Here is a 24,453-nt window from a genome sequence, read left to right on the forward strand (position 1 = left end):
GCAGGAACTGGAGCTTTTGTACTTTAGGCATAAAACCTTTTCTTGATGCACAGTGCAAAACATGAAAGGTTTCAGGTATCTCTTGACACTTAGATATGTAATTCAGCCCAAGAGCAGGACGGACCCTACCATAGGGGCTTTTAGTTTATTTTACAGACTATAACTACTGCAAGAATCTGCAGGTTTTGGTCACTAATTTTCCGAACAAATCGTGAGACATATTTGGGTGAATAAGGATGAACCTTCCAGCATTTAATCTTGCAAGTTTGGATCTGCACCATCCCCAATCCTCAGCTGTTCATCATAGGCTGATGCCCTTTGTGAAAATGACCAGCAGCAGCAGGAAGCTGACTGTGAGGTTTATGAAAACCAATTGGAGCTACTATATAAGATGGAGCATGAGTTCTAGGTTTTTCATTCTCTGGTGCAAAATATTATTTTCAGATGCTCTTTTTTTTTTGTGGGGAGGGAGATGGGGAAGAATAGGCTTTCACTGGAAAATACATTTAGTCCTAAAACCTTGTACCTGATCAGAATTTAAGGTTGTCTCAACACTTCCATTTTAAATCCTGCTTTCCTTTACCTCCTCCTACCCCAACTTGATAGAGGCATAGAGATTTGTTCTGGGTTGCAACTTGGCTTGTGAGGTTTTCTCCCCAGAGGAAATCCACTTGAAGTTATGATTGTAACAAAAAGTAAATACAGGAAAAATTAATTAACTTGTTTAAATTTAATGTTTGTTTTTATTCAGTGAGCACTTCCATGGGTCCGAGTCTAATCAGACTGACATTGGTATAAATCAGTGTAATGCCACCGAAAGCAATTGAGGTACTCAGGGGTATGTGAGGTGGGATATGTGAATCAGGCCCAGGCGCCTCAAAAATATTTTCCGACTGGAAATAAGACAAATTTTTAATGGTAGGAGTAATTAACCATTGGAACAACTTACTAAGGGTCGCAGTGGATTCTCCATCACTGACCATTTTTAAATCAAGATTGGATGTTTTCCTAAAAGATCTGCTCTAGGAATTATTTGAGGGAAGTCCTATGTGTTATACAAGAGCTCAAACTAGATGAACTCAGTTTAAAAATTAAGTAATCCTTTTCGGTTCCTTTCTGTCCCCTTCATAACATGATTAAGTTATATTCCTCTAGGAGAATGGAAGGACTGGCTAGATCCTTTCTTTGATGAGCATAGATAATGCTTGCTAATACACCTCTACCCCGATATAACGCTGTCCTTGGGAGCCAAAAAATCTTACCGCATTATAGGTGAAACCAAGTTATATCAAACTTGCTTTGATCCACCGGAGCGCGCAGCCCAGCCCCACCCCATCCCCCCGGAGCGCTGCTTCACCGCGTTATATCCGAATTCGTGTTATATCGGGTTGCGTTATATCGGAGTAGAAGTGTACTACAAAATCATGGGCGGGGGGGGGGGGTCAGGTCCCATAGTATCTGACTCATCAAAGTTCAGGTAGGCAGGATAAATTTATAAAAGATTTGCGTATGTTTACCATTCTAATATTAATAAGTTGGGCCTAAGGCATCAAAGTATAGGCAGAGCTTTCATACTGCTGCAGCTACAAAAAGATACACCTTTTTTGTGGGGTGAGGTGATGGTGGTGTTCTTAAATACTGCTGATTGTTTTAAGTTATGCCCTTTGCATCTGTGAGACTTCTGGGAAGAAATTAATTGTAACTGAAGACTCTTCTGTTTTGTCCTTTAGGTTTCGACATAGTCCGAACTGCTGGTACCTGAAAGACTGGACTATCCACAGCTGGATCAGACAGTGCATCAAATATGGTGCACAGGACAAAGCCTTGTACACATTAAAAAACAAGGTGAGGTTTTTAAGAGAAAAGGCAAGATTTTATTTGATCAGCATTAGACAAGTGTAGCTTATTCTGAATTCCTATCATAAGCAAGTCTCCCCATAGACTGCAGTCTTGGATTACATACTTTTGTGGAATTTAAAAATATAGATGGAACAGAGCTTGAAATAAAGCTCTTCCCAGCTTTTTTTTTTTTACTTTTCCCCACTTGATGTCTTTTCCCCCGCATGCACTGTGGTAGTGTCCAAAATGTGCTGGCCACTGTACAGACATATGGGAAGACAGTTCCTACCCAATCCTGAAGAAATCTAAAAAGAGGACAGAAAACCACCAATGGTGGAGGAAAGGACATGTCATAGAAACATAGTTATCAGGGTGATAAGCACATGGGCTCTGATTCTGAACGCTTACATCCATGGCCCAAGTCTGCAAGCATGTGTGTTAGTTCTTTTGTTGATTAAATTTAAACAAATAAACACCACATTATACAAGATGCCTCTCCCATGTTCTAATCACTGTCGCACTTATTAAAATCACAATTCCAAACATAGAGCACTCATGATATTTTTCAATGTGTTTTTCTCTCTCTCCTTTTTAGGTACAATATGGAATTTTCCCAGATAACTTTATCTTCAATATATTATTGGATTATTTTATAAAGAATGAAAATTATGAAGGTAAGAAACCACATATCAGTTATGTCATCAATTTTATGCTTTTCATAACAATGGTACATTGGATTTTTAAAAGTCTTATAGTGAATTAAAACCAAAATTGTTTCTCTTAAAGCCCTTTTTTTCCCTCTGGAGTTTAACATATCTTCCGCCCTGCCCCAATCTACTTTTCCACACGATTACATTTGGTTCCTCTGTTTCCTTTGGTGTCTTTGCATAATTTTGAAACACTTAGGATTCATCAGCTTTCTACCATCTTTAACTTCTCTTCAATCTAAACTACCTTTTCCCCTTGTTTTTGAAGTCAAGCATATTGTATATTATGTGGTGGGGTAAGGGCAGGGAGTATTAATTAGATATCTGAGATAGAATACTCATTTAATAGCAGATTTATTGCAAACAGCTTAATCATGAAGTCATTTACCAGTTTGCTGGTAGATGTGTGCAGGTTCTCCACCTCCCTGAGAGACAGTAGTTGTCTACACCAGGGGTTAGGTCGTAGAACTGTTGCTTAGGGCAATGTAGTTATACCAACATAAAATTGTAGTGTAGACCAGGGCTCAGAGTAGCCTGAATTGTATACGGTAGTTCTCTAGTACTAGGTATAAGGAAGCTGGTTTTTTTTCCTATCTCATTATGACTCTGATTCTGCATCCACTGAAGTCACCGTGAGTTTTGCCAGTGTTTTCAGCCTGTAAATTGTTATTTTATTTTCCTCCATAGATGCTGTGTCAGTAGTTACTGAGATCATGCTTCAGGAAAGCTTTGATGAATTCTCAACACAACTTCTCTCCCTCCATGTCTTATACAAATACCTGGGAACCAAATCAGAATTTACAGTAAGCTCGCTGCACATTAAAACTATCTACAGTGCCTCAGGTTCAAAGGGTTACTGCATCCCCGTGGGGGTACTAAACTAGGTAACACCCATCCAAGTTAACTTAGAAAATGAAGTGATCAGGTGCCAACATTTCAGCTGATTTTATCAGCATAGGAAAAGCAAAATCGGTGTCCCTTTTGTTATCTCTGTCTCTCAAAAGTAGGCTGGGTATTTCTAGATGTTTAGGAGATTAAATAAAGAAGAACCAGAGTTTACGGTGCAGATTAGGCATCGTTTCTTTCTATCTGCAGGATTGACTAGTACTGGGCTCCAAGTCATTTGAAAAATTTTATAAGTGCAAATAAAGAAAAGCTATAAAAAGATACATTTACAATTTATTTACTAAACAATGCAGTCTGGGAAGCACCACAGAAAGAGAATGTAAGTGTTACTCACAGGTAGGGATGTTCTTCAGTGGCAATGATGGCGGTAAGGGTCTAGTGCTGTGTAGTTTTTTCACGAGGATTTCTGACACCTGTTGGGTTCTGGAAATATTGGATTCAGTATACAATACTCAGGTTTTTTTAACTAGCTTTGTCTCTTATCACTAAGGCTGCGAGTTTGTCACGGATTCCGTGACTTTCCATGACTTCTGCAGTGGCTGGTGTGCCTGGCTCAGGGGCAGCTTTGTCTCTTATCACTAAGGCTGCGAGTTTGTCACGGATTCCGTGACTTTCTGTGACTTCTGCAGTGGCTGGTGTGCCTGGCTCAGGCAGCCCCTGTGCCAGTCGCACCAACAGCTGCTGGGGCAGTCTTGGGCCATTGCACCCCCCACATCCTCCCAGCAGCAGAGTTTGGATGTGGGAGGGGACAGGGGATTAGGGCATGGGATGGGGTGAGGTGGGCTCTGGGCAGCGCTTCCCTGGGGGTCTTCCCAAAAGTGGCGACATCCCCCTCACTCAGCTCCTGGGCGGAGCACTTCTTCTTTAAGAAGAGTGCTTAAAGGCCCCATTTTTGTTACTTGAAACATATTCAGTAACATATTAAAAGAAACCACAGATGTCATAAGGTTTTAATCAGTTGGCTAGTAATTTCATATATTTTTCATTGCTGATACCTGTTTGTTCAATTGCCCTATTCTCCTTTCTTCCCTTTCGTCTATAAAAGTCAGTCATTTGAGTTGTCTTTCCTGATTGCATAATCATGAATCTAGGGGAACAAAAATCCCATCCTCTATTTGGGTATATGCAAATCACCTACATACATCGCTTGCATTGTTACCATGACCACAAATGCTAGTCAACATGACAGAATCCATTGTGTGTTTGCTATGCATATTCAGACACCATCAGGTGATAGAATATACACACACAAATGCCATGTCTTGAAAATGTGCCCTTAAATACCTTGTTAATTCAGGATGCTGAATCCCTCTGCTATTGAAAGCCCATGTACTTCAGGAGTCTCTTGGCTCAATTTTTACTCCCCATGAGGATATTAATTTGTTTAATAGTTTTTCAAGGGTGAGGGGGATACACCAAGATACTGGAGTGCAATGCAATAAAACAGAGTTATTGAAGAGTTTAGGGCCCCTTCAATTCACTGTCTTTTACTTTCATTCTCTTTTGTGTTCATAGAAATAATAAAAATGAAGGGTTGGAAGGGACCTTGAGAGGTTATTTAGTCCAACCCCTTGTGTGTGGAGGCAGGACCATGTATGCCTAGACTGTCCCTGACAGGTGTTTGTCTAACCTGTACTTAAAAACCTTCAGTGATGGTTCTATAGCCTCCCTTGGAAGCTCATTTCAGTACTGAACCGTCCTTATTGTTAAAAAGGTTTTCCTAATATCTAACTTAAAACTCCCTTGCAGCAGATTAAGCCAATTACTTCTTGACTTGCCATGAAGAACAGTCAACCACTGTCCTTTTTATAACAGCCTTTAACATATTTGAAGACCGTTATCAGATCCTCTCCCTGCCCCCTCAATCTTCTTTTATCAATACTAAACATGCCTAGTCTTTCCTCACAGGTCAAGTTTTCTAAACCTTCTATCATTTTTTGTTGCTTTCCTCTGGACTTTCTCTAGTTTGTCCACATCTTTCCTAAAGTGAGGTGCCCAAAACTGGACATAGTAGTCCAGCTGAGGCCTCACCAGTGTTGTGTAGAGTGGGACAATTACCTCCTTTGCCTTAGACACAACACTCGCATTACTCAGAATTATATTTGTCTTTTTTGAAGCTGCATCAGATTGTTGACCCACATTCAATTTATGAGCCACTGTAACCCCCTAGATCCTATTCTGTAGTACTACTGTCTAGCCAGTTATTCCCAATTTTGTATTTGTGCATTTGATTTTTCCTTCCTACCTGAAGTACTTTACACTTATCTTTATTGAATTTCATCTTGCTGATTTCAGACCAAATCTCTAATTTATCGAGATCATTTTGAATTCTAATCTTATACTCCAATGTACTTGTAATCCCCCTCCGATTGGTGTCATCCACAAATTTTATTGACATATTCTCCTCTCCTTCATCCAAGCATTAAATGAAAAAATTGAATAGTACTGGACCCAGGACAGACCCCGCTGGGCCCCATTAAATATGGCCTTTCAGTTTGACAGCAAATCATTGATAACTAATTTTTCAACCAATTGTGCATCCACTTTGTAATAATTTCATCTAGATCATATTTACCTAGATTACTTATGAGACTGTCATGAGGGACTGTCAAAACTTTCACTAAAATCAAGATATATCACATCTACTGCTTCACTCCCATCTACTAAACCCAGTAAACCTATCAAAGAAGGAAAGTAGGTTGGTTAGGCTTGATTGGTTCTTGACAAATACATGTTGGTTATTGCTTATCACCCTATTATACTCTAGGTCCTTACAAATTGATTGTTTAATAATTTGTTCCAGGATCAAAGGTAGGCTGAGTGGTCTATAATTTTTTGGGTCCTCTTTGTTCCTCTTTTTAAAGATAGGTACTGTGTTGGCTTTTTCCAGTCTTCTGCAACCTCACCAATCCTCCATGAGTTCTCAAAGATAATTGCTAATGGTACCAAGACTGCATCAGCTAGTTCCTTACCTACGCTAGGATAAATTTAATCAAGCCCTGCTGACTTGAATATATCTAACTTATGTAAATAATCTTTAACCTGTTCTTTTCCTGTTGTGGCTTGTGTTCCTTCCCCTTGTAAATATTAATTGTGTTAAGCATCCACTTACAATTAACTTTTTTTAGAGACAACTGAAGCAAATTGAAAGCAGTCTGTGGCTGACAACTGTTCATCCTCTTTCCCTTAATTCTTTAAGTCTGCTTCTTTGTTTTTGTTCTGCTGAAGGAGAATACTATATGTTTCCCAAGGCCAAACTACTCGTGTGGTTTTAGTATACTTACTAATTTGGCCCCAGTCTCCTAGCCTCAAGGGTGGTCTGGATCTTTACAGACGCTCATACAGTGCTCCTTCCTAAGAGCAGAGCATGTCTCCAGTGAGTCCTAGGGCATTACTAACTAGACCAATTGTGTTGGTACGACGCATTTTGTTTGGTTTTGCCCTAATATTCCTTTCACAATTGTAGATGAGGCATTTCCTCTGCCCAATGATTTCCTACCCTGTTAGCATTCTCTTCACTGTGGTTGTAAGACTCATGCATTTTAATTTCTGGTCCCTTGGCCTGCTCCCACCCCCTTTTTTGCAGGGTGAGGGTGACTGCTTCCATGCATAGACCTGTGCAATTTTGTTTTCTGAATACTATGAATTTCAGAACACCGGGTCAGATCTTCAATTGGTAAATGAAGATAGCTCTGTTGATTTCAACAGAGTTATGCTTAATTATACCAATTAAGGATCTGGGCTACTGAATTTGTATTAATACTGTCTTCCAAGAAGTTACAAATCCTCTTAAATACAAGCTAAGACTGTAACTTTGAGTTTTTGGTAAGGGGTGATTTCCAGTATTACTGACCTATTTAAGGATTTTTTACCTCCCCATGTTATATGATATAAGGCAAGCACATGCTATGTTTGACTGTAGCCATTGTAAATTAATGTTTTATACAAGAAAGACTTAATCTGTTTTGAATTATTTACAGTGGGAAGAGGAAAGAAATCTTGGAGCCTCTCTTCTGCTTACAGGCCTAAAACAGACAAACACTGTGGGTTTTAGCTCCCAGCTGTATGGCTATACATTCCTTGGTAAGTTTGTAAGTTCCTTACGTACCAATATTTGTTTCCTGAACTGTACTCATTGATTTCAATAAAAATAGTCCTATTACATTATTTCTTTGGTATATTAAAATATCATCATTCACAGACAATAGAATTAGGCTTAAATATTGGGAAAGTTTTGATACAAATACAAACCAGATCTGAGTGATTTTCCATCCATCTTCAGCTTGCGTCAGTCAGGGTGGGGAGGTCACCAGGATGTGAACTAAGAATGGAGTTAACAGATTTAACTGTGAAAATTGTGCCTAAAATTGTCATCAGTTTCACACCTTCCCTTCCCTGTGGGCTTCCCCTTCAGGTTGCCCTGCTACAATGGAATAAGAGGAGGTATTCTTTTAGATGTTTACATTTCATTGGAATTTCAGTGTTTCCAAAGTGAGATAGTTGATATAGGAAGTGCATTTTTCGCAGCATACCAAGTATGCTGGATGTGTGTAAGTAGCACCAGGTGTGGTGTGTTAGGCAATGTTATTTAAATAAATAGCGTTCGATCTGAATTTTTTTGAAATTTCACATCTGTACTTCTTTTAACTTTCATAATTCCTGCGTTTCACAGAAGACTATAAAATGCATAGTGATTTTCTTCCCTCTCCACTGCAAAACTGCCATTTACCTCTGGGTAAACACCTATTTTAGCAGCAAGCTTTACATGATTGCTCCATCATTGTATCAGTTTATTTTAGAAATCTATCAAAGGTAATAAAAACTAGACATGTTTTGAAAATGTAACTTCAAAGTAAAATGTGTAATGGCAGAATAAGGATGTTGATTCTGATTTAACCAGACTGTAAGAAAAAATTGCACACTCAATCAAAAGGGAGATAAAAGTTGTAAGTAAATTTGAAAACAAGTTTTCCATGGGGCTGTTAGTTTACCATCCCTTCGAGATATTGTTACAGATAGATTTTTGCTGTTTGGTCGGCATTCAGATTTGTTATGCCATATAGATTGGCTGGGAAGTGGTTCTATTTAGAAAATGTACTTTACTGTTGTCTGTGAGGAATAGTCCTCATCCCATTACATTGACATTCAGTGGATCAAAAGCTATTTACTGCAATGTCACGTATTCTACAATCTTGCCAACACTAACAGAACAGACCTCTGCAAGAGTGAAAGATGTCTCTAGGCATAGCCTGACCTGGAGCACTTTAGCAATTTAAATTTAGCCATAGTCCAATAAGCTTTGTCTGTGCATTTGTTACAGTGCTTTTCCTAAATCATCCTCCTCCATGTAAGAAAAGTGTGTGTTTTAATTGCTTGCATTGTCAGAGCCATAATTTTAACTAAGTTGGACAATTAAAGGTTATATGAACTCCAGTAAGCGAGGTAAGGCTGGATCAAAAGGGTATAACAAAAATACACCATTAGTTACCACGGTGAGAGTCAAGAGCTTAGACTGGTTACTATTGTAAGTCAGCATTTACCAACATATAATCACACTGTGGAATGTTGATCTTCATTTCTCTATATGTAGAATAGATGTTTCATGTTTTATAATGTGTTAACTCTTGGTACATCGGCCAGATTTCTAGAGGTGCTGAGCACCTAATACACCAGTGAAAGTCATTGGGAGTTGTGGTGCTCAACATTACCAGAAATGAGGCTTAACGAGTCAAGTTGGGCACCCAAATGAAGGCCTCTGCTGAAAAGTTTGGCCTAACAGCTGTCTTAGTTTCTCCAGCTGCAAGACAGATGTTAATCCTTACCTAGCTCACTAGGGTGCGGTAAGGCGAAATTAGTAAATGTTTGTAAGGCTCTGGAGCAAGTTATTATTTCCTTAGATACTACAAGAGTTACTTTCACGTTTTTAGTGCAGCCCTTTGTCATTCCTTATCTCAGGGCTCAAACAGTAAAGTATTAACTCTTAGATATTATTGTACAACAGGAAAAGTGGAGTTGCACAAAGGACTGCGAGCTGTGTACCATCAAATGCCACTGATGTGGACACCGGGATACCTGTGCAGAGCTTTGCAAGTGATGGACAATGTGGCCTCGCTACCAGGGGATATAAAGCTCTGCAAAGAAGCTGTAAGTGTAAAAGACAGTTTAGCATGGAATAGTTGTGCACAGTATAATGGCCTTGAGGGTCACACACAGCCCATGGAATCCTGAAGTATGACCCATGGACTCCCTGTCTTGGTAACTACAAAGTGGGGCCAAAGCTGACGCTCTGCAGGTTTCTGATGCATCTTTGACAGCAAGCAATGTCTGTTCAGTGGTGCTCAGCCTTTCCAGCCTGAGAGCCAGACATATTACAAGGTCATGAGGCCACAGTCAGTACTTAGGGACAGATTCTCTGCTCTGGAGCCAAGCCACCATCTGCTGAGGATTCCCCTGGTGTGAGAGAGTCCACAATGGGCACAAAGCCAGCAGAGCCTACTCCTGTGCCTCCCTTCTCACAGCCCACAGCTCAGGGGACTGGAAAGGGGAAATGGGTTGGAGTGCGCTGCATTCAGTGTATTCCCAATGGACTCGAAAGGACCATTGGCAGCTGGTGAAAATCTGAGCAGCCTGGGCGGGGGCATGGAATCAGGGAATCCTTAGCTAGTTGTTGGTTTTCAGCTTAATTTTTTTATACCCTCCCCTGGATGTCTGGCGGGGGGTGGGGGGTGGGGTGGTAACTTCCCTTTGCTAGGAGTTCCTCTAGGCTCAGGCAGAGCCAGCCAAGCTCCTGTCCAGTTCTCCCTAGTGCTCTCACAGCCTGACGGGGGAACTGGAGATGACAACCAGAGCACCTCTTTACCTGCCCCTGCCATGTAGCAGGTGGCCAACTGGGGAGTTGCTGAGCAGCTTCTCAAAACACCCCACAGGCCCACCACAGAGCAGTTTCTAGGGCTGCAGAGGAAGCAGTGAGGAGGTGGGACTCAGTTTGAGGCTATTTTTGGAAATTATAGGGTGCAGCTTGAGGGATGCATTTCCAATTCCTAATTAAATACTTAATTTTCTTCTGAAATGTGAAATACTATTTAAAGATACAACTCAGAGCCCCAAGGACCACAGATGGCCCCTTGGCCACAGTTTGGACACCAGTGATCTGAGTCATTAAGGAATATAAAAATCCTAACAAACCCCACAAAGCACCAGTTATTGCGGTGTGTGCATTTGGTTTTGATTTTCAAGCCTTAAGGATGAAGCCTTGTAGGTCCTGGCAAGTCTGTTTGTTTAGATTTATAATCACACAGTAAATAAGCACCCATTCAGCCTGCTTTGGGCAATGACAACATGGCCCTTGGTGCCACAACCCTGAAACCAACTTTTGTCTCTGTTTATAGAAATTCAGATCTGATCTAGTCCCTTCTAAATTTGTGTTTCTTTTATCTGCATATGAAATAACAATCATGGCCTGATCTGGCAGACCCCTCTTTGTGCAAATTTTAATGAATGAACCATCAGGGTGATTATAAAAATTTTCAAGAGCACATAAGTGACTTAGAACATGTCTACACTGCACTGTAGGTCCAGAGTTCAAACTCAGGCTCAAGCCTAACCCTCCTTCTGTCTACACAGAAATCACACTAACCCAGGATTCCACGAACCTGAGTCAAGCTGGGATCCAGAGTTCAAGCCCTATTGCTTTGCAGTGTAGATGCAGCTCCACTGGATTCGTGTTGAGGGAGTCCATCAAAAGTATCCCACAAGCCAACTGTGTGTCCTCTGGACAGTCAATCTCAGTGGACAGTCAAATTTTCCCATACTACACTTCTAACAAAGAGCTAGAACAACGTCATTTTGGGAGGGTGTTAGGAAGTCTGGGAGGCTGAACTCAGGCCTGAATAATGTAGATGCTGGACCCAGGGTTCAGCAATTCCTAACCTGGGATTACATATGAGTGTAGCTGCTCAAGTCCTAGGTTAACAAACCAAGAGTCTGTTAATTGGAGTTCTATTAACCCTGGGTTTACATTGCAGGATAGACACACCCTTAGGTACTTTTGAAACTTCTACACCGAAGAGTTTTATCAAGTCTAAATTGCACCTTTTTTTGGTCAGACTGTAACAGAAATTAAAGTTGGTGCTGATTTTTAACCAGTCACAATCAGAGACACTCGTCTGTAGACTCATGACTAGTATCCTCAAGGGCTGAACTAGTAGAACCCATGAGGTATATGTAGTCACCACCAAGAAACTTCATTTCTGCTGAGGAGTAATTCTGCTCTCAGTTACCAGTGACTTATCTCCAAATCATTATCATAAACATGACACAAAACAGCAAAATATTGGGCCATATTCAAACCCAACTGAGCTATGCTGACTTACGTCAGCGGAGGATCTGGCCATCTCCGTTTAAAGGCTCATTTTAAGAGCTAGCTTCTTTTAGATATTTGTAATCATTATCTCTGAGTGAATGTAGCATTCATGAGAGAGAGAAACTAATAGCATTGACCAGATGAGACACTGGGGCTAGTCCTGCTGCTGTTGAAATCAGCAGCAAATCTTGAAGCGAGTCCACTGGAAGCTGGATCAAGTGCTGTAAAACCTTCTTTCCCACAGTGCCCTGGGGCTCCCTTGAATGAGACTGTCAGATATGCAGAATTATATTAATTGTGGGGTGGTTTGGGGATATCAGTAAATAGGGGCCATATCAAAACCACTAAATTCACCCACACTTCTGTGACCCCAGTTAGTACAGTTGTTTGAGAGATCCTCTAAACCATTCCACAACCTAGTCCCATGCATTTTTAGTGTGTGCAGGTATTTCTGGTTGGAGTTGTTTTGTTATCTAAAGAGAAACTTCAAAATAACCATCTCAATAGTATGACTTAATAAGTAAGTCATAAGCTACTGGTTCTATATTGTGGTCTGCTTTTACAAACTCTAGAGTGGTCTAGAAAGCTATTTAATTTCCTACTAAGGTTTAAAGCTTCCATTAATCTTTGACTAGCAAGGCCTTTGTTTCCCTGCTGAGCTTATTCTTCTAAGAACTCAGTGTCCTTTTTGTTATCATTATAAATACTGTAACTATTATTTGACTGCTGCTGTGCACAAAAAAGATACACATGCTCTTAACAAATCTCTGGATACTCTGAGGAATTCCATAAATGAGAGTACACATATTTCTAAGCATGCTTTTTTGTTCTTGCCACTTATCTCATCTTGTTGTTTCATTATTGGTAGTTTCAAGCTGGTTTATGGTCCCATTAGATTACCGTCTCAAGAAACAGCAACTGAGAAATGTTCTATTTCAAATAAGCTTGATGTTGGTTCATTAAGTGTTATACAAATGCAGACAGTAGGAAAATAATTTTTAAAAATAAACAAACTGCAGGCATCAAGATCACTTTTGCTCTGTGGAAAGTATCAGAGGCTTAGAATGTTCAGTGGTTATTTATAGATCCACTTCATCCTAGTGGCATGCCTGCAGAATCAGGATTCTCAGTAGGATAACAGCTCCTTGCATTTGTAACAGTTGAACCTGAAAAAAATTCAGACTAGACAGAACTTTAACTTGTTACAAAAACCTGAAATTTTCCCCAAATACCACAACAGCATCAAGATAGCAGTGCCATCCTTTGCATTGATCGTACATACAAAAATTGTTTATAGAGTTAGTTCATTAACCTAATGCATTCCTTTTGGTTCTGCTACAATTAGGTTATGAGACAGGGTAGTTCTCTCAGAGAGCCAAAGTACATCTAGCTGAAAGCAATCGGAAGAGAACCAGGAGCTCGCATAAATTAAAACCAAGTCTGTACCGTGGATGCTACGTGCCAATGTGTTTTCTTTCTGTTCCTCCTATTAAATTATCAAATTGCTGAATTAAAGATGTTTTTTCTGCCAGTTAAACAGATCATAAATTCCCAATGCACTTTAGCCAAAGATGAATTGAAATGTCCTGTGAAGATTCAATTACAGAAGCATTCCGAAATAGCTCCCAGTATATAAATGCTGTGGTATATTGTGTCTGTACTGTTTTCACCATGAAATATTTATAGCCAAAAATTGGAGTAGTGGCCGGGTGGGATTTTTCAGAAAGACCAAGCATTGGCCTAACTCTGCTCCTAATGAAGTCAGTGGTAGTTTTACCATCGACTTGAATGGGAACAGAGTTTCAAAGCTTATGAAAATCCCAAACTTAACACTCCCAAACATATTAGACCGCATTAATTCTTGAAACAGTGAATCATGTTCCTTGTGGAATTGTTCAACTTATAGTACAGCCATCTCAAAATCAATGTTTATATTTAGAACACCTTCATGAAATGATGTTGGATTGTGTTTGCAAACTACATGGTAACAATTCTGATTTCTTGTTCAGATTGATATTCTGGAGACGATTTTGCAGTCTGTCCCTGAGGTAAAAACTGAGGCAGAACCATCAGAAGAAGTCAAGGTATCAGAACACAAGCCAAAGCAAATAGAATCTGAAGAAACAGAGCAGTCTAAACTGCCTGAGTACCTTACCCAATTTAAAGTAAGATTTTCTTTTTTACTGTTTTAACCAAGCTATAGTAGGTTTCCACTATGTACAGCAGCAAGTAAATGTTTTCCTTTTATGTTTTCCTTTTATGCTGATGGACTGATACCCCCACCTGCATCAGTAAAGCTAGCTGGCATATTTAAAACTGACACTGAATTACATTTTTACTGCCCCAAACAGGAAATTGCTTTCAAAGAAACAAATGCTCAAGGCCACTTGTCTATTTTGTCTGTCTGCTGGGATTTTATCTTCTCTTTTCATAACGTCAGACTGATAAATCAAAATCCTGTTAGCTAAAATGGTGTGTCATTACAGATCCATTATTTGACCATATGTGGGCTCTTGCTTGTTAAAACAAATGCCGTTGGTCTGACATTGTCCAGGATTTGTTGCCAATTAGGTATGTTATCATTAGAAGCTATAACAGTCATATTTAACTTCAGTCTAGGAAGTTACATGCCCACCCCCTTTTTTGGTCTTTAAACTACTACTAATGTGCCCAGTATAAATTATTAGACCGGTGTGCACAAGGAAGATTCACATACACATATTAAGGCTGTGTGGATTTTTTTTGAATTTAAAGTGTATGAAATCATATGCAAACGTATTGCAGATTTGGGCTTCTGTCAGGTTACCCTCAGTCTGGCAATGTCTGGGCAAACCCTTGCCTTAACACTACTCACAGGTAGTAGAGTTTCTCCTTTTGCTCAGATGATATTGGCTTGTGTTTTTCCAGCTGAAAGTGGTTAGCTCTGTTGTTCATACTGTTTGTATAGAGGTAGCTGATGACAATGGTGTCTCTGTGCTACGCTTTCATTCCATGTTTACTCCAAGAAATTACTAGGACTGTTTGTTTCATGCTTGGGCTTGCTCTGCCTGGCTTTTCCACACATGCTTTTGGATTCATTTCTGCGCTTTGTATTCAAAGGGGCTGTTTTTGGAAACAGCATAAATAATCCTTTGCAGACTGGCTAACAAGGAAGATGTTCGGCAGAGTGCCTCCTTAGAGGTGCTAAGTGCCCCTCCATCTTTGCTAAAGAGACTGAGAGTAGAGGATACTCACCATCTTCCAGGATCAAGCCCTTAGAGCAGGGGTGGGCAAACTCTTTAGCCTGAGGGCCACGTCGGCTTTCCAAAATTGTATGGAGGGCCGGTTCGGGAAGGCTGTGCCTCCCCAAACAGCCAGGCATGGCCCTGCCCCCGACCCCTATCCAAACCCCCATTTCCCTGGCCCCTGATGGCCCACCTGGGTCTCCTGCCCCATCCACCACCCCCTACTCCCTGTCCTGTGACCGCCCCGGACCCTCCACCTCTGACTGTCCCCCACCACCCCATCCAACCCCTCCTCTCATTCCTGACTGCCCCATCCAACCACCCCTTCTCCCTGTCTCCTGACTGGCTCCGGAACCCCTGCCGCTGACTGCCCCCCACTGCTCCATCCAACCCCCCCTCTCCTTCCTGACTGCCCTCCAGGGACTCCTGCCCCCATTCAATCCCCCTGTTTCCCGCCCTCTGACTGCCCCGACCCCTACCCACACCCCCAGCCCCTGACCACCCCCTCGAACTTCCCTGCCCTCTATCCAACCCCCCCCCCTGCTCCCTGCCCCCTTACCACGCTGCCTGGAGCCCTGGTGGCTGGCGGGGCTACAGCTCCACCACCATGCAGCACAGAGCACTGGGGCAGGCCGGGCTCTGCAGCTGCGCTGCCCCAGGAGCTCACCCCACCGCCCAGAGCATTGCACCGGCAGCGCAGTGAGCTGAGGCTGCGGGGGAGGGGGAATAGCAGGGGAAGGGCCGGGGGGTGAGCCTCCCGGGCCAGGAGCTCAGGGGCCGGGCAGGAGGGTCCCACGGGCCGGATGTGGCCCGCAGTGCGTAGTTTGTCCACCTCTGTCTTAGAGTTATAATTTAGACTGTATCTGACATTGTCCTGTAATAATTACCTGTCCTCAGCTACCACACCAAGGCCTACAGTTCAGTACAACTTTCCTCTAGTAACTCTTTCCAGCTGTTTAAATGATCAGTGGGCAGGGCTTTCATTACATAAAGGCTCTACAGACAGCTCATGCGAGGCACCAACCAACACACAAACCATTCTGTCTAAAAGCAACGTTCCTTTTTGGACTGTCTGCATGTGGAGCCTAGGGGAATTGCTTTAAAAAAAACAAATCAATGATTTAGCTATTTACAAATGCCTTCTGGCATCTACAGTCTGTTATTTTCCTAAATGAGTTTCATTTCTGTATTAGAGTATTTCCGGACAGTCCAAGAGTTCAGTTGTTATAGGTGACGGAAGATCATCTAGTTCCTCATTCTTTTGCATTTCTTTTTGTTTAATGTCTTGACATGTGGGTGTCCCTCTCCTCATCTCTCTGTACTCCCCTCCTCCTGGTATGCAGTAGGAAAAGTTTTGGAGTGATTTTTAAACAAAAAAAGACTAATTTGGCAGTGTGAAAGTAGCTGTCAGGAATGCCATCCCCCACAACTAGATACATACTAACTCGTCACATTTCTCACTGACATGCCAGTATGTTTATTAACAATATTTCAAACAAAATAGGAGAGCTGTATGTCCAGATATGAGCATGCATTTGCATGGTCTGGTGACTTCAAAGCAATTCTTGATCTTTTGTCACATCAGAGTTTTACAGAATCCGCTATCTCAACCATTTTAAAAAATTCCCATCGGTCCAGAGTATGTAGCGTTCAACCCCACTCCCCTCCCCCGCAGCGTCCATCAAGGGCAGGCAGTCTAAGAAGTGCAAAGGCTGCTAAAGGAACACTGTAGTCTTCTGGGCACTGCAGAGCTGAGCTCCATGGCAACTCTCCCTGCAAGAGATGAGGGGGGAAAGATTTTGAGCAGACAAAGGAGAAGAAGGAATGTGGTCAGTGGGTCTGCGAAATATATAGAACACAGTACGGGTTGGGACATGGGCTTTAGCTTGCAACAGGAGCTCTAGCCCAGCTGTCCAGGTGCCCCATGTGTGCCTTCTTGTTTGGGAGTGAATTACACACAGACACTGCAAAGCCCTTATTCAGGCTTCGTGCAAGGGGCTATGGTAGAAACATAGCTGCACATTCTGAAGAGGAGACACTATTTCATGCATCTCCTAGTAGAGGTCAACTCTATGAAATAGATATTAGAATTTTATTTCGACCACCACAGTGTGAGAAAATGTGATCCTTTCAGAAGAGTGAGCAAAGGGTAAATAACTGCTTTTTAAGCTGCTTGATGCCATGTCATCTTCCTCCACCAGGAAGAACCCCTCCCCCTATTCTCTGGAAGGTTGCACTGACAATGGCATTTTACTACCTTAATGATGCAATATCATCCTATACCGTAAGCTTCCAGAAAGCCACAAATGGCCTTGTTGAATGATCTAAGTCTTGAAGCACTTAAGCAAATTAATATTTGTGTGCTTCATCAGGGTACTCCACAAGAAATACTGCACAGTCAATATATAACAAAGCTCAGAAGAAAAATACTGCGTGGCTTCCTGACCAAGCTCTGCTGTTAACGACACTGGTGTAACCGAGCATAGAGTCCGTCTCTGAATAAACAGCGCTAAAGCAAGAACTATTGCAAAGTCTGTGTAAGCATAGCTGAGCTTCAGATCACAGTAGTTGGAAAACGTCTGTAATGGCATTCGATAGTTCGCAATGGCTGCAAGGACTCATGGGAGCTATTTAGTATGACATTACTAGGAGACTATTTAAATGATTTGCATCTGTTGAAAGGGATTCTAATAGAGGCAATCCAAGGCAAATCCTTATATATCTGTGGCTTAAAAATACCAGTGAGGTGTTTAGTTTACGTTTGTCTTAGTTGGCTGGTCATCTATCATTTGATACATAAGAGTTTTATTTATGGTGTTTCTCTTTAGTTTTGTGAGTTAGTCAACTCCAGCACTTAACTGAATTAAAAATTGATTGTCTCAGCTTGGTTATTGCCAAATGAAAACTAATTTAGATGTTGTGTATTTGGGAAGGATGGCAAAAATGGACAGTTACTGCAGTGAAATCACTTTGCCAAGATAAATGTATAAGTTAAATTATCCCCTAAGAATGGCACAGTCAACAGTTAAATAAAAACAGCCATTTTTTTCAGGCCAGGAAATAATGTGGACATTTTGGGACTGACTGGATTTTTTTTTAAAACCCTTTTTTATGACAGGATCTGTATTCAAAACTGCATTCGCTTGGCAAGGTTGAATCTGAAAGCCTGTTGACCCTGACCACCCAACTTACCAAGGAAAAGCTGCCGGCATGTGAAGTGGAAGACATTGCAAAATATGAGCAGAAGCTAAAAGAATGGGAGCGGGAGCAAGCACTTCTGATGGAGAGAGAAAAAGAGATGAGAGAGAAGGCTAAGCAGGAGCAAGCAGCTAGGGAATTCGCTAAAGCATCTGTTTAATATTGCAACTCAGAGACTGCTGTTATGCTACATATTCTTCTGGTAATAAACTTAAGCACATGTCATTATTAATACTGCAATGCAACCTCGCTGTAAATGTGACATTTGTGGTATGCAAATTAAACTAACTGATCGTTTCCATCCATTTTGCCTGTTTCCTGGAGTACATGTGCAGTTTAAAAATTATGATCCTGCCTAGAATGAACTCTCCTTACAGGGGGTAGAAGGAGAATGAGTATGTGAGGCGGGTGTGGGGAGCTCATGGCTAAGGCAGAAACACAGTGAAGCAAAAAGGAGCTTGTCATTTGTATAGGGCTTTGACACTGGAGCAAGTTTGAAAAAAATAAAATAAAATCCAAAACACTTATGGCTTGTCCAATCTTTTCTCCCCTGTGCTTTGTTTTTGTTAAGAGCATGTGGATCATCTCCAGGAGAGAAAGGAAAACCTGTGGCTACTTTAAACCTGAGAACCATCAGGATTAATATTTTAATCACCCAGCAACTCCTGTTTGGAAAAATTGGGCCACTAAATATAGACTTAGTAGCCTAACTTGAGGCACCTTTTTTTTGCACATCTTAGCCTCTATGTTTACTATTTGTACAGGTACTATAAATAAATTGTTAGCCCCCTCCAGCTTCACTAGCCCCCCTCTGCCCCACCACCAAGATCAGTGAAAAGGCACTTCCAACCACACCAGGAAAGGTGCCAGGGAGTACCTCATGCTGTGTGCCCGCTTCCCCTCAGTTTCTGGGCACCACTGCCCCCTTTTTAGTCGCAGTTCTTCCCTGGCCTCAGCTGCTCCTCACACACTGGTGCCAGTCTTTGAGTGGGTTAATAAGCAGATAGTGGGGCATGTTGTGAGCATAGAGCAGAAAAAGATTAGGGCCGAGGGAATCATGGCAGACAGGGACTCTCCTAAGATAGGGCTGGGTCAGGACTCTTGTCTACTTATGCTCCCCTCACTGTAGTAGCTGAGCACCTACTGCCAGAGAACCTCCTTCCTTCGTGGCAGGGCAGGAGTTGCCCCTTTAGAAATAGGGAATCCCAGGTGAGGGGGTGTGTCGGGGCTTGGTAGAACACAACAATCTACCATAGCATTTACAGCTGACTATTTTTTAACAGTGTTTGAGAAGTATCTTCTGCTTTAGCCTGCAGTTGTCTATTGTTGTGGACATAAAACTCCTGTCGTGAAGTCAGCATGATTGAGAATCTAAAAAACATGCTTCAGATGTCTGTGCAGTGAAATTTTAAATGCGCAGAGGGTTCTAAGTAAGGTGTATATTGAAAATTAAACTCTTTCCATTCCCAGTGCATCGGCTCAGATTCAGCCCTGGCTTCTCTCTCAGTTTCAATAAGATCGTAATAAGGTCACTCACCTAGTCTTGGCATCAAGTTGCAGAGCCACGCCTCCATTTCCCCTCACTGAAGACAATCTTTCCCAAGTTGGTAGATGATCTGGAGTTTTGCCCCATGGCCAAACCAATGAGTCTTTCTTGTCCCAGGCAAGATAAAAACCAAACAGTCCCTCACTCTCCTGGGCTGAGTCCTTTTCCTTAGTTAGCAGATTGACACTAGTATGTGTCCCTCCTTGGGACAAGTCTTTCTTCCTGGCTGCAGGAAAGCAAAGGAGCCAGGGAGCCTTCTCCCAACCCCTTCTGGAAGCTCCAGACTGAGACTCCTTAAGAGCAGTGGCACAGACCAGGCCTCAGGCCTGCACCGCCACACCCATTTCAGACCAAACAGTCCTGCTCCCCACAGGTTTTAATCTTCATAAAAAAAACCCCAACCCTTCACTCCTCAGCACAGGGCCCACTGCCCCTTGGGTCTGGGGCTCGCAAATAGTCCCTTATCCCTGGACTTCTTCCACAGCCTCTTGGTAGACAGCTACATTTACCACCCACACTAGCTCAACCACCTCCCCTTCCTTGAGCTGCTTTCCCGGCCCCTTGACTGTCCTAGCCATCCCTCTAGGCCTAGGCTCTGCCCTATACCGCTGTGAGAAGACACAACGTCCCAATGGTTTGAGCCCTAGGCAGCTGTTATAGTCCTGCCATCTCATGACTGTCATGTGACCAGCACCACCCCCCCCAGGCACTGTAACAGCAGGACAGAGGCCATGCTCAAGGCCATGTTGCTGCTGAGCTGGGTCACAAGGGATGCTGCCAGACGTCTCCCTGGTTCTCCAGCTACTACTGCCTGCCCACTGGCAGTACATGGGGCCTGCCATGCTTAGGGTTGCCAACTTTCTAATCGCACAAAACCAAACACCCTGGCCACCCCCCCACCCTGCCCTTTTTCTGAGGCTCCTGCTCACGCCATCTCCCCTCGCTCTGTTGGGCACTTGCCCACACCCTCACTCCCATGCTCATTTTCACTGGGCTGGGGCAGGAGGTTGGGGTACGGGAGGGGGTGAGAGCGCTGGCTGTGGGTGCGGGCTCTGGGGTGGGGCTAGAAATGAGGGGTTCAGGGAGTGGGAGAGGTTACCAGGTGGGTGAGGGATTTGGGGTGCAGGAAGGGACTCCAGGCTGGGAGGTGGAGCTGAGGGGTTTGGCATGTGGCTCCAGGCTGAGGCAGAGGGTTGGAGTGTGGTAGCAGGTATGGGCTCTGGGCTGGGGGGTGTGGGCTCCAGGATGGGGGCCAGAAATGAGGGGATGTGGGAGGGGGCTCCGGGCTGGGGCAGGGATGTGGGCGGGGTTTTCGGGTGTGGGCTCCAGGTGGCATTTACCTCGGGGGCTCCCCTGAAGCTACATGTCCTTCAGCTCCTAGGTGGGAGCTCTGCATGCTGCCTCTGCCCACAGGTGCTGCCCCCGCAGCTCCATTGGCCGTGGTTCCTGGCCAATGGAAGCTGCAGAGCCGGCGCTTGGGGTGGGGGCAGCGCGCTGAGATCCTCTGGCCGCACCTCCGCCTAGGAGCCAAGGGACACGTCGCCACTTCTGGGGAGCTGCACGGACCCAGGTAGGGCGCTTGCCTGCCCCACCCACTGGACTTTTAACAGCCCGGTCAGCAATGCTGACCGGAGATGCCGGGGTCCCTTTTCAATCAGGCACTCCAGTTGATAACCGGCCACCTGGCAAGCCTTGCTGTGCTCCTTTCCTGCTTCAGTGCTGGCTCCTCTAGTCTCAGGTATGCTCCCTGTGACATTGCACCCCATAATGCTTTATAGAAATATGCTTATGAGTGTAAATATGACATAACTGGAATATGTTTTATGCTAGATATGCCATGTAACATTGCAAAGGTTGTGTTCTTCTGTATGTATTCATCCTATTCATATACATGTATTATTTTCATATCTGAAGTTATGAACATTGGCTTTATGCTTGTATGCTCTATGTTGCCCAATTTGGGCTGTTTTGGACTATGGTCCACAGTCCTGGAGCCATCACAGGGAATGATGCCCTGAGGACAGCCCCTCTCTTCTATAATGAGGGAGCTCCCACTTGAGCACATTTGCCAACTGTAGTTGTGGCAGTAAGGCCTGGCGGAAGATGGTCCCTCGCAAAGGAAGGGCCAACACCATTTAGGGCTTTAGCAGTCATAACCAACCACTTAATCGCCATCTGGAGCCCCATGTTTCCACCAATCCACACCCATATATATCTCCTCCCAGTCCCACACTGACTCAACAACCCCCTCCTGCCAGCCACAATCGCCTCACCCAAGGAATCCCCCATGCTTCCCCCAATCTCTTCTGTTACCACCAAAACCCTGTATTGACATTCTAACAACCCCACTCACGTTTAGTCCAGCTCTCCCAACCCAGTGAGCCCATCAATCTCTCTCACACTAAGTAGCAACCAGCACCTGCCAACCCCGCATGCCTCTAATCCCAGTAACCCCCTTGTCATCCTCAAATCAGTGTCACATCCATCTCTTCCCCAATCCCTCAGCAACCTCTCCTGCCAACTTCAGTGCCCCCAACCCACAGACCCCCGCCATGTTTTTCCCCAAACCAGTGCCCCCCACATTTCCTCAACCCAACAATCTCCCTTTATGCTCCCCCCCCACCTCCTATCGCCCTCAGTCTCTATCCCCAGCTCCCAAGGCCTTATCACTATCTCTGATGTACCACCTGCTCCGTGAATTACAGCACAGAGAATCTAAAACTCAGAAGCTTTACGGCTAAAAGCTGCAGCCTGCCTAAATGTCTCATCCCTTCTCTTGGAAATAGCAATCAGGATCTGTTCTAGGAAATAAATATTTTTGACACATTCTACAATTTCACAAAGGATCCCCCGCTTCTGTCTATTTTCTCCCATCCCTCGTACAGTGGGCAAACTGTGAGGAGGAATAAAAAAAATTCAGAGATCTAAGGATAGTTACATTCAGAGGTCCGTTCAATGCAGCGTGAAGTGAGTCCTCTTGATAGATGGCTCAAGTTCCAGAGGTCCAATAACTGCCATTGTGTAACGCTAGCAAGGAAGATGAGTATCAGCAGCCACTTACTCTATTTGGCACTTGCTTCCCTAGGTTAAGATTTACTTCCTCCTACTCCTCGCTCATGTCCCATATGATAGATTTTGCAGTCAGTTTTTTAGCATCTGGATACGTAATCTCTAATAACATCATCAGGAGTTTTGCCTGCTCAACAATGGCAAAATAAGATATTTTGGCCCAGGTTTTCAAATGGTCTCACCTCAGCCTTCATCTGTGTGTACAAACATTTGCATGCTCCATGTCTGATAATGGCCATGTACCTGCAGCTGACAGCACCTACAAGTGGAATCTATGCAAGGGATAAAATGGGTTTTGTGTATGCAAATTTTACCAGCTACTCCTGCTTAAAAAGTGGGCCTGGTCAACTCAAGGCTGCTTTTTAAAAAATACAGCCCTGGGTGCACTTTATGAATATGAAGTTTGTTAATTTAATTAATTCAGCGCCTCTTCAGTTACAAATGGTCACATAGTGGTCACATTGTAGTCAGCTCTTCCCCAGTGATAAAATGAAGTTCTCAAGTTGACCACCTCATTTCAATGCTTCAAAAATCTCAGTGCTCCAGGCTGCCCCATTTGAATAACATTCTATAGAAGCTACTGCGAGTGGGTTAGAAGGCTGAAAACAGTTTTTTAATGAAGCCAGACCTATGTCTTTCTTGGCAGTAATTGTAAATATATAGGTATAAGAACAGGTAAGTAATTGTAACTGCCGCTTACCTATTCAAGGGACACCATCATAGGACCTAATCACATCAGCCACACTATCAGAGGCTCGTTCACCTGCACATCTACCAATGTGATCTATGCCATCATGCCAGCAATGCCCCTCTGCCATGTACATTGGCCAAACCAGACAGTCTCTACACAAAAGAATAAATGGACACAAATCAGACGTCAAGAATGATAACATTCAAAAACCAGTCGGAGAACACATCAGCCTCCCTGGACACTCAGTTACAGACCAAAAGTCCCAATTATTCAACAAAAAAACTTCAAAAACAGACGCCAACGAGAAACTGCAGAACTGGAATTAATTTGCTAACTGGACACCATTAAATTAGGCTTGAATAAAGACTGGGAGTGGATGCATCATTACACAAACTAAAAACAATTGCCCCATGCTAATTTTCCCCCTACTGTCACTCACACCTTCTTGTCAATTGTTTGAAATGGGCCATCCTGATTATCACTACAAAAGTTTTTTTTCTCCTGCTGATAATAGCCCACCTTAATCAATTGGTCTCATTAACAGGTGGTATGGCAACCCCCATTTTTTCATGTTCTCTGTTTTATATATATCTTCTACTGTATTTTCCACTGCATGCATCTGATGAAGTGGGCTTTAGCCCACGAAAGCTTATGCTCAAATACATTTGTTAGTCTCTAAGGTGCCACAAGTCCTCCTCGTTCTCTAGCAGTGCACACTCGCGTCCTGTTTTCTGTCTTAACTGCAGCTGCAAAATGAATTAGAGAGTTTTCTTCACATTTTCTCCCTTGCCACTATCTTTCTAAATCATGCTGGTTTAGCCTTCATTGTAAAGGCTTTAGAATAATTTTTGTACCCAATGACACAACATACAGATCAGCCAAAGACACTCAGTATAGAAAACATCACAATA

General features: G+C 43.0%; 1 protein-coding gene across 3 annotated transcripts in view; it reads left to right on the forward strand.

The window, feature by feature from the left end:
• The window catches only part of MRPS27 (mitochondrial ribosomal protein S27), a 61,052-nt gene extending 42,293 nt beyond the window's left edge, over nucleotides 1–18,759 (forward strand). For all 3 annotated transcript variants that reach the window (XM_048851768.2, XM_048851770.2, XM_048851767.2), the window contains 7 exons: nucleotides 1,731–1,845; nucleotides 2,435–2,513; nucleotides 3,234–3,349; nucleotides 7,433–7,535; nucleotides 9,454–9,596; nucleotides 13,824–13,979; nucleotides 18,157–18,759. In XM_048851768.2, coding sequence (XP_048707725.2) covers nucleotides 1,731–1,845; nucleotides 2,435–2,513; nucleotides 3,234–3,349; nucleotides 7,433–7,535; nucleotides 9,454–9,596; nucleotides 13,824–13,979; nucleotides 18,157–18,396 — 952 coding nt within the window. In that variant the 3' untranslated portion in view covers nucleotides 18,397–18,759. The remainder of the gene's footprint in view (nucleotides 1–1,730; nucleotides 1,846–2,434; nucleotides 2,514–3,233; nucleotides 3,350–7,432; nucleotides 7,536–9,453; nucleotides 9,597–13,823; nucleotides 13,980–18,156) is intronic.
• Nucleotides 18,760–24,453: the final 5,694 nt, after the last annotated feature.

This window comes from Caretta caretta, chromosome 5, assembly GCF_965140235.1.
Source record: "Caretta caretta isolate rCarCar2 chromosome 5, rCarCar1.hap1, whole genome shotgun sequence".
Taxonomy (NCBI): domain Eukaryota; kingdom Metazoa; phylum Chordata; order Testudines; family Cheloniidae; genus Caretta; species Caretta caretta.